Source organism: Filicampus tigris, chromosome 2 (assembly GCF_054856515.1).
Source record: "Filicampus tigris isolate MCC_2025a chromosome 2, RoL_Ftig_1.0, whole genome shotgun sequence".
Classification (NCBI taxonomy): Eukaryota; Metazoa; Chordata; class Actinopteri; order Syngnathiformes; family Syngnathidae; genus Filicampus; species Filicampus tigris.
Genome location: NC_141218.1, coordinates 30046703 through 30057710, shown reverse-complemented (window position 1 = coordinate 30057710; position 11008 = coordinate 30046703). Strand labels below are relative to the sequence as shown.

The 11008-nt window shown below is 39.9% G+C and overlaps 2 protein-coding genes across 3 annotated transcripts in view; both read left to right on the top strand.

Annotated features, from left to right (window-relative positions):
- Positions 1-303: 303 nt before the first annotated feature.
- On the top strand, positions 304-5855 carry dcps (decapping enzyme, scavenger). 2 transcript variants are annotated; one of them, XM_086020937.1, is made up of 7 exons: positions 304-603; positions 916-1066; positions 1148-1293; positions 1387-1500; positions 3642-3752; positions 3846-4122; positions 5109-5855. In XM_086020937.1, the coding sequence occupies exons 1-6, from the start codon at positions 418-420 to the stop codon at positions 4110-4112; spliced, it is 975 nt and encodes a 324-aa protein (XP_085877063.1). In that variant the 5' UTR covers positions 304-417; the 3' UTR covers positions 4113-4122; positions 5109-5855. The 2 variants fall into 2 exon arrangements, with proteins under 2 accessions (XP_085877063.1, XP_085877053.1); XM_086020927.1 differs by lacking the exon at positions 5109-5855 and having other exon boundaries at positions 3846-4346.
- Positions 5856-6138: 283 nt separating this feature from the next.
- The window catches only part of LOC147152008 (uncharacterized), a 56334-nt gene continuing 51464 nt past the window's right edge, over positions 6139-11008 (top strand). Inside the window, exon 1 of the mRNA XM_086023589.1 lies at positions 6139-6510. Within this exon, the coding sequence (XP_085879715.1) occupies positions 6236-6510 (275 nt within the window). The 5' untranslated portion in view covers positions 6139-6235. The remainder of the gene's footprint in view (positions 6511-11008) is intronic.

The following is an 11008-nucleotide window of genomic DNA, read 5'->3' as shown; positions in this document are numbered from 1 at the left end:
CCAAATGAAAAAATCAATAGAATTAGATGGAATTGAGTAACAAGACACCCTAACATAGAAATCTCTTTAAAACTGTGTGTCATTTTAATGAATTCGGATGGGAGAAATGTATTTTCTGAATTGAGTTTGACAGAACTTCAAGGACCTGCGCTTGAGCCACATATTCGGGTTTAAGATTTCAAATTGCAAAACAAAAATCAGAATTGAGTATAGTTCTGGTGCATGTCACATTGCAATATGAACTCCCAACAGATTATAACGACCTCGTTTTTTTCCATTAAACAAACTAAAACATACAAAGAGACCGCGCATGCGCACTATTTCCGCTCTCCGCGCACGATTTTGCCAGCTTTGTTTATGGGTGCAGAGTAAGCCATCTTTCGGTTATAAACAATCTTTGAGGAAGTCGCGTCAAACATGGCGGAAAATAATGCCGAGGCAACCGATGAATTTTCTCAAAGAACCAAGAAGACAAAAATAGACTATGAAGATGGTCGAGGAGAGAATGGAGAGGAATCTGAAAAAAAAGTCCTGTCTGACTTTAAAACCACTACCGTGTTGAGTGATTCTGCTAGAGAGAAAACCATCTTCGTCCACGGAAAGGTAGCCTGTAATCGCTCATGATTGCTGTGTAGTCTTGGCGATGCATGGTTTAATTTGTATTACAACGACAGTGAGAATTTTAATCTTGTCGACATCCGGTTTGGACTACTTGTCTCTGTTACATTTGGCGGGATTCTCTTTAGATGAGTGTATTTTTTATTTTTTGACTCACACTATAAGAAGAGGTTTAATATGAAGCAGAATCAACCAGAGTGTGGCCATTAAGAACAGTTGTCAGGAGAGGGGGGGGGGGCATGGTATTATTGCCCTACATTCATGTATTCATGTTTGGGTTGTTCACATGATCACCAGCTTGCTGACCAGAATGCTGTAGTCATCCTGGAGAAGACTCCCATCAGAGAAGACGCCCTGTCTGAGATATTCACCGCTTCCACCCTGAAGCTAGATATAAGGAATGACATCTACAGCACCTACCGGCTCCAGGCTCCAACTCACCTAAACGGTACAGATATGACTAATCCATTAAATGTCTGTGAAGAAGGAGGAAAGCTGAATGGATGACTTTTAGACTTGTGATTTTCAGAGATGAAGGCAACTGTGGTGTGTCCAGCCACTGACAAGCATGTGAAGAAATACCAGCGTCAGGAGAGCTTCCTGGTGGAGGAGACAGCGGATGATTACCAGTCCATCACTCTTCCCTTCATCCAAAAGCAGAGTTTTAGTGTGCAGGTTAGTGAGCCTGAAAAAGGTCAACACTTAACACATCCTGCTGTGATGTTGTTCATCCGCTCATCCTTCCAATCCATCACATTCATTCCATAGTGGGTATACAACATTCTGGAGAAGAAGGCTGAGTCTGAGCGGATAGTGTTTGAAGATCCAGACCCAAAGCTTGGTTTTGTCCTCCTCCCGGATTTCAAATGGGACCAGAAACAGGTGAAACATTTATGATACATATTTCATTTTAGGAGACATATTGTGCACTTTTTCCACCATTTAAACCCATTCCCAGGTGTCTTAATAAAATGTCTCACATTCTTTGCTTAATATACTGTATACAACAAAGGATGAAGCTTACATAACACCCTCTTGTAACACTCCACTTGAAAACACTTGCTTTTGAGAGATAGTTCATGACTAGGCCAGTGGCTGATTTTACTCAAATAGCCCAGTGCCTGAACAGAAATAGAGCAGAGAAAAGGAGACATCTTGTGGGGCTTTATCCCCAAACTTCCAAAATGCTCTTGTCAATTAGTGTGCACATCCCTACATGTGGTGCAAGCAGCGGACACGTCACCTAACAGATACTCTCCCCGCCCTCACATCAGCAACTTCGGCAAACATTCGATTGTGCTGCTTATCAGAAGCCAACACTGGTGACACTGTGAACTAACATTAATCTAAGATTAGTTAATTTAATGTCTGCTTATGTTTTGTGTTTTGACATGTTAGTGCTTCTGTGTAGCGCTTTCAAAATTCAGAAAAGCTTGTTCACAGGCACATTCTAAAATAGGAAGTGAACAAAACATTTACTTGGTTGTTTAATTCCCCACTATATGGCTTGACAGGCACTATTTGTTTACATGCGATAAAAATGCCAATTTCCCATATGTCGTTTATTGAAGGAAATTCTGATCATGTAAATGACCATAGTCTAAAAGGTGGAAGCTTTTACCCATGCTACTACGGTATATTATAATGTCATTATTGCATATGACACTACATGAACATCACCAATTCCTGCGTACTGTACATTCTTTTCTCCTAAAACCACTTGTTGAGCTTGCTCTTCCTGGTTTAAGTGTCAAACCTCAGAAACATTTGACTAGAACTTCCAATGTACTATATACCGTGTTTGCCATTTGACCACTCAGCAGTAGCGCCACCGCTAAACTGTATCTATCTGAGCTGCTAAGTTGTGTCAATCACTTAAATTGCTTCCACTAGTTGATCTGTTAGTGTTCCTTAACATCTTCCCTCAATTAACATTAAAACCTTACATTTTTTTCAACCAAAACAAATACATGTTAGCTCTAACTTCCAAACACTCACACATTTAACTAGGGCTGCACAATGTTGGAAAAACATGCGATGTACAATCTGGTTGTTGAATATAGCGATATCGATATTATTGCGATATTTAACAGATAAATTGATGATGCAAATCGAGCGTGCCCTTGATTCGCTATGGCGACCCCTGAGGGGGAAAGGATAACAACAACAACCTAAAGAATTAATTTATGTAATGGAAGAATTACCATTTTTTTCATACAGCAAAATAAGCAAGCTCAATGTATCCTTAGCTAATTAATTGTAAGTCGTAGTACACTCAAAAAATGATGCTTCAATATAGTCTATTTTATTTCGTCAAGTGGTTGCACGAAACAAAATCATTTGAATCCAGACTATATATCTTTTAAGCAGACTATTCATCTACGTAAAAAATGTACTCTTGACCTTAAACTTGCTCAAACTTGTTAAGGATGTTTTTTTTTTTTATACATCTACTTAAAAAATATATCTGGATACAGATGATATTATTTTGTCCAACCACTTGATGAAATAAGATTGAGTAAATAATGCACAACATTTTTTTCAGAGTACCCGAGATAATGTTCAACTGTTGGATGGCGATACACATTTAAGTTCGCGTCTGACTGGTCAAATTCAGATAAAAGCTTACAATACCATAAGAAACGTATTGCATGTCCTTGAGATATGCATATATTGGCCAATAATGCGATCTTGATATTTTTTCGATATATTGTGCAGCCCTACAGTTAACCAACATTTTTTAAAGCATTCAATTTAAAGTTAGCAAAATTACAGTTACAATTACAGCTTCTTTGCAGCTTTTGTTTTGCTTCCACTGATCAATGTCCACTATGTTTTCTTGTTGTTGACCTGCAATGCAAGGATTTACTTTCTGTGGTTTGCATTGGTGTAGAATATATCAGCATCCCGCTGACATGTGTTCTTGTATGAAAACCTATGAGGACGTATCAGTGTATTTAATGAAACAATCAGCGAATGAGAGGTCTAATATGTGTTGTGTTTCATAACGTGTCTCCTTTCAGATGGATAATTTGTACCTGATTGCCATCACACATCAGCGAAACATCAAAAGTCTGAGAGATCTGACGTCAGAGCACTTGCCGCTCCTTCAAAACATTTTCCAGAAAGGAAAGGTGACACCACACGAACTTTACTTAAGCACTATAGACTTAATATTTATATGATGACACTAATCTAAGTGTGTACAATGTGCCATGTGGCATTAGGAGGCCATCTTGAAGCAGTACAGCCTCCCAGCTAGCAAGCTGAGAGTCTACTTGCACTACCAGCCATCTTACTACCACCTTCATGTCCACTTCACCAAGCTTGGCTACGATGCGCCAGGTTGTGGCGTGGAGCGAGCCCACCTCCTCACAGACGTCATCCAGAACCTTCACTCAGACCCGCACTACTATATAACCAGAACTCTCTCTTTTCCACTGCGGGCAGACGATGGATTGCTCAGTCAGTTTAAGGAAGCTGGGAAGTTGTAACGCTCCACTTGTGGGTGACAAGATACCTTTCAGTCCATTTTTGTACTTTGATCACTTGCATTTGTTGTGATGAAACTCAGTCCACAGTCTTCTCAGCTGTTGTGATTAAAAATTGCTATTTAGCAGGTGAGCATGTATCTTTTAGCTGCAAACATTTTTTAGATTTAAGAGTTTTTTTTAATCATGTTACAACCTAAATCATTGAATAAATGGCTTCTGTGCCTGTTTTCTATACGTGCAATTTCTAAAGAGTTTGATCCCATAAAATTACAATGATACAGATGATTTTTGGCATGCAAATTCAAGCCTGACGCCTGAATACAGCATGATTGTATCATATTCTTTGTTGCTCACGTACTGTATGCAGTACATGGCAGCTGCATGGTAATATTAGAACTCTTTATATATTCAATATAGTATATATTTTAACTTGTATATTATACTTTACAATATCTAACTAAATATAATTTTGTCCACAATTAAAATGAGCTATTATGTTTGTTTGTATAATAATGAATCAAGCAGTGGTCTGACTTTAAGACACGATCAACTTCCAAAACCACAATTGTCTTTTGATAAACTTATATAATGATTGGTGACATTTTTAACTCAATTTCTTCATTCAGGTACAAATATTGGGCGGCACGGTGGTCGACTGGTTAGCACGTCCGCCTCACAGTTCAGAGGTCGTGGGTTCGATCCCGGCTCCGGCCTCCCTGTGTGGAGTTTGCATGTTCTCCCCGTGCCTGCGTGGGTTTCCTCCGGGTACTCCGGTTTCCTCCCACATTCCAAAAACATGCATGGTAAGTTGATTGGACTGTCTAAATTGCCCCTAGGTGTGATTGTGAGTGCGAATGTCTGTCTCTGTGTGCCCTGCGATTGGCTGGCAACCAATTCAGGGTGTCCCCTGCCTACTGCCCAAAGACAGCTGGGATAGGCTCCAGCACGCCCCGCGACCCTTGTGAGGATAAGCGGTATGGAGAATGAATGAAAAAGGTACACATATTTCATCAGCAGGGATCTGGGTACTGGACTTGCTGACCAACAGACTGCTGTGATCCACAACTCCTTCCATCTCCTCCCTCACCCTCAGCACTGGTTCCCCAACAGCGCTGCATGGACAATGAAGTAGTTCCCTCAAATAAAAATGAAAATCCATTGTCTACTCATAGCCGAAGACGACAGTGACTGACTTTTCCATACCTGTGGGGAGGTACATCAGTGGAAAAGATCGGTTATATTCTAAGGGATTGGCCGATCCCCCAAAATTAAGGAAATAGCGCAGATACCGATCGAATGATCGGTGCAGACATATTTTTGGGGTCAAGCACAAAATGAGTGACCTTGTAAATATGTGCAATTCACTTACTTTTTCATTTTGCTCCATCCACACGTTTGCTGTATTTGCATCCTTGAACACCTTCAAATCGTGCGTCTTTCATGTGTTTATCGTTTTCATTTTTATCTTATTTTGTTCTGTTTTTGTTGGGGTTTTTTTCTCGCTTGAGGCATACTGGGCTAAACTGGGACAAGGACGTATTTCGTACCATATTATGTGGAAATTATGACTATAAAATTAAAATCCAATTTCAAAGTTTTAAGTGTCGAAAATAAATTGTGCTCCCCAAAATTAACATTAGGTGGCAGTGTTTAGTTCCAAAATGTAACATTCATAGCGCAAATCGCGGTTCCGTGGTCAGTTGAAGTTGTCAATTTATTAAATTATTTAAATTATACTTTCACTTGAAAACATGTTATTTTCTACTAAATCAATTAAACCAACGTAAATTCTCGCATTGTTTTTCGTTTTTTAAGTGACTTGGTTTATGATCTGCCTTGTAACTTCGATGCCTTTATGTACATGTGACAATTTAGTAACATGTACGTACCCACCCCAATGTTCAACCATTACCCGTCATCAATTGGATCTTCAGAATACTCCAGCTAACATTTTTTTTAAGACTTTCCGAAACTCAAAACTGCAAAATATACTGCGGGTATTCGATATTCTAGGTCGACATATTAGCCAATGATACTGCTACAAACATTATTTTAGTAGTGAAGTATGTGCCATATCCATCCTTTTTTTAGTTACCTCCGTTACAGTCGAGTGGAAAGGATCCATGTTATTCATTATACTATGTGCTGTCATATTTTTGTGTACATTTAAGCAATTTAAGAGCGATAATGTGGTATACTGTATCGTTAAAAACGCCATGTACTTTTTGAAAAAGGGAAATTTCCGAGGCGGCTATGAATGCATCGTAGGAGAGCCGAGGAAGCTGGGCAGGACTGAGACAAATAATCCAATCATTAGTCCACCAACAGAGCTGATGTCTTGGTTTCACTCACTGAGAGATGACTTCACTCTGAGGCCGTTTGAGATCCAGGAAACACCGTAAGTGTATTTTCTGCTTAACTTTGGCTGTGTGTGCGAGGGCAACTTTAACTTTGCTTTCGGCGCAGATGACGAGTTTGTGGATTAATTGCGGGGGGTAGTGATTGGTGATCGATACATGCGGTCCATTAAGTGCGTTGTTGAGGTTAGTATTTCAGTCGGTGTCATTTTATACAACGTCATTTTACGTTTAGAAAGCCCCTCTGGAGATCATTCAATTCCACTTTTAAGCGTTGGAACATTCCCAATTAACAGCAGGGCATGCTTTTTTAATATCAAGGCAGATTTGTAACTATTATATTTATATTATAGTTAATAATAGAACATGTGTCTCGAGCCAGTTTATTGTTTATCTGTTTGGAGACCCCCCCCACCCCCTTACCTTTTTTGTGATGGCATCTTGTCACATAGTTTAGTCCTGTTTCTCCATGTTCTACTGTATGCGAGAGTAGAGTGACAGTGTTTGACAGAGACAAATCAAGGGCGCTCCAGATTAAGCAGTTATCTTTAACTGTGATAGAACCACTGTAATCCTAATCACAGACGGAGGGATTCTGATGCACGCCTGTTGCTTTTTTGAGTGTGCGTGTGTGTGAGTGTGCGTACGTATTAACGTGCGTGTGTGTGTGTGCGTGCTTGAGTGAGAGGGCGTGAACTATACTGTCGAGATCCTGGCCCCCATAAGGAAGAATTTGAGCATTAATTCATCCCATTAGTGTGCTGAATTGTCCATGTACAAGTACGTTTTTTGTCAAGACAATTCTCTGCACTAGTAGAATGACTAGAAGGCACTTATGACTTGGGCACACAATTAACCACCCCCAGGCCCCCAATTACTGCTTTTCACTACTGTATAGTATTTCTGCACACATAGAATGATGCACTATTAGAGCAACTATTACGGTTGTGGCAAAACTGTAGTAGTTGACATCTGCACAATGGACTCAAGTATAGTCACTAGTGAAGCACAAGATGAACTGGTAGGATTTTGTTTCATTGTAGTTCTAGTTGCATGCACTAGTTTTTCTCTACTTACATGTTACATGTAGTCATTCTACTTGTGCAACCTAGTCATTCTGCTATTGCGCAAAAATGTCATAGAGTAGTGGGAAAAAAGTCAGTTGTGGAAAAAAAACGTCACTTGTTTTAAGACATAGTTGCTCTGCTAGCGCGCTAAATTGTCTCACTAGTAACAACAAAGTGGATGCTTGTAGAAAATTTAGTACAGCAGTAGGATACCAAATAAATACTTGAATGGCTTGCTATAGGCCCTTAAATTAATTGTGATGTGATCGAGAAATGTGTTAAACTATTTTGAATGGGAATTCCTACATTTAAAAGCTTCAGAGCTGGTAATCTGATTGATAGGCTTGGTGTGCACGTGTGCATTTGTTTGTGTGTTTGTTTACGTGCTTGTGTACGTATGTGTGTGTGTGTATACAGTACATGTGTGTGCATGCACGCGTGCGTCTCTCAGGCATCCTGATTAGAGAGGCCTGATCGGGTCATCTCTCACTAGGTCATTGGACAAACCATGTGAGATGTCATGTTCAGTCCATCGTGATTACTCAGTACATCAGTAGACAATTCAATGCTTGTTTTCACGCACTGTGACATGTACACTAAGTCGCCACAGAAAAGCTCGTTTTCACCACTGATTGTCCCCTGATGAGCACACTGTTACAGCTGCTCACACATACAGTAATTATCTGAAACAACAAAAGAAAAAATATCTATTCATACAAAACCATTTGCTCTAAAAATGACACTTTGCAAAGCTACAACATTTATTTATGTTGCTGTCTTCTTTAAAGGTGCTTTTTTTTTTTAACAAGGCAGTACAGTTGACATGATTAGTGTGATATTCAGAGATGGGCATTTTACAAAAAATTCACAGTCCGTTAATCGTCTACCGCCTACAGCCGGGGTACACTTCCGCCGTCTGCCTATGGCTATGCTGTTCCTTTTTGTACGGCCAGTACAGGCCGGTTCGCCTATGATTTTAAACTGACTTCTATTCGGGTTTCCGACTACCAAATTCGACAAACTACCACTCACACCCCAGTTGTGAGCGGAGCGCGCTCAGCCACCCGGGAAGCACGACGTGTTCAGCATGACAAGGACGACGAAACAAACAACGTTCTGTTCGGAAACTCATAATATTCAAATGTGCTGTTCAGTTCATCAGAGTCAAGCCAGATAAGCGGATAGTAAACAGCTGGGTTCAGAAGTTGTGAGTGGAGCACGCTCAGCCACCTGGCAAGCACGACGTGGTCAGCAAGACAAGGACGACGAAACATCGGCAAATAAAATGTTAAAGAGTTTGTTAGTTTTGTCTTAAAAGAGCTTATCTTAACTAAAATTCCACATTGCATGCAGCTTGGTATTTATTCTTAATTTTGCATTTTTAAGGTTAAATTTGTTGTATAACGTGTAGAAGGGTGGGAACCATGTCAGGGGATTCGCAAGGGGTGTAAAGAGAGGTGTAAAGACCCCCCCCCCCCAAAATCAAACTTTGAATTAAATATAATCAAAAATAATAATAAAAAGAAGTCTACCTCTACTTCGCGTGTTTTCACCTGGCGCGAGGGGGGTTCTGGTCCCAATTAACCTCCATAAACGAGGTATTACTGTACTATTGTTACAGAAACCTTGTTGTGGCCGGACTAAATGTTTCTCCTTTTAGCACCTTTAAGCACCTTTTTGGACCTTTATGTATCTTTAAGGACCTTGCGCCTCGCCTCATTTGAAGGAGACACATTTAATCCAGCCCTCAGTCTCTTAACATAAGGAAAACGGCACTTCCTCTTTCCTGTTCCCTCACTCAGATCTGTCCCCCAAAACACAACAACAACTCAGTTTAACAATGCTATTGATACAGAAACCTTCCCTCGCTGCGAAAATAGACGCGGAAAAAATGGGCTTCCGACTACACTTACTCCGACAATTTTTTTAAGTCTCCCGTTTATCGCCTACAAAATGGGCGTCCGTCATAGGCGGATAGGCGGATCGGTCCGTCACATAGGTGGAATGCCCAGCTCTGGTAATATTCTGGCAAATGCCTTGGATGGAGGGTCAATGCGCTTAAAACATTTTTCACTTTTAACAATGAATCACACAATTTTCTGTAATTAATCACGATTAATCACATTTTTCTTCTTTTTTATGAAGCTTCTAGCTAGGGATGCTCCGATCGATCGGGCACCGATAAAGATCGGCCGATTTTCGTGAAAAATCACGTGATCTGAATATTCGATCAAAGCCTTTTATTGCCGATCCAAAAATCTGATCACCCACAGCTCATGCTTCGCAGTCTACAGCCCTGAGAAACCAGCCTGCGTGCAGTGTTGCGACCGATGGGCGACCGAGTTTGGGGTTTATGGCACGCAGGCTCCAAATTGTTATGCATGATGCGTTACTGTCACAGCGCAGTATAAGTGGCATTATTGCCACAGGGAGATGCATTGTAGCTCACTTGTGGGCAACAGACCCACTTTATTATTTTATAATTCACAAAAAGAATAACAGTGTCTTTTTTCTCGTTGACAAATGCATAAGACAAGAAATCAAGTTCCTGAATCGTTTCAATTTAGGAACTCATTGAATAGTTTATTGGAGTGAAGCCTGCATGTGACTATTTTTTTCTACTTTGATTATATTCTGAACCATGCAATGTTTAGGTGGCATGTTATTTATTTGACTTTTTTGCATAATTAAGTCTTTTGAGACTGCTGATTATTTTGATCTGTTAAAAACTGTGTTACTGAAAGCTGGTTTTTCAATTATCTTTGTGACTGAGTAATTGTTGTATTGTGCCAGCAACGGTTTTGTATTTCTTCATGCTTTTGAAAATATATACAGATTTTTGTCAAAATTACGGCAATAATATGGCTGTTTTTTTCAGATAATATTGCATAATAGCAGTCACCATAAAAAAATGGAAAAATATACAGGTATTCCATGTGATCGGAATCGGTATCGACCGATCTCACTCATGCATGATCGTATCGGTGTCATAAAACCTGATCGGAACATCCCTACTTGTAACAGATATGTACTTGAGTAAAATCTTAGAATTAATATAAAATTATCAAATAGAAAGTATATATAGATTCAGCTGATTCAATAGATTTCTTTGATTCTTCTGCTGTGAAATACAACTGTTGAACAAAATGATCAAAACTGACTCAGCTTTACAGGGTTATTATCTTCTCCTAGAAACGATTCTTAAAACGTCTTGCTGACAGGTTTAGTTATGCCCACGAGCACCACACTCCAGCAGCGTTGATTTGCGAGGGCCGGTAGGAGGTCACCTGAGCAGGGTATTTGGCTCTCAGATGATCCGCCAAAGATGTACAAGTAGTATTGTATTTGAATTTGGCTTTGAAAAGAGCGCAAATTACTTTAGATTTCTCCAAAGAGCATCAAACAATTGAAAGTAAAACTCAGACTTATTCATGTCAGAGTTTTACCAAACACTGAAGGCTCTCTTTTTGTG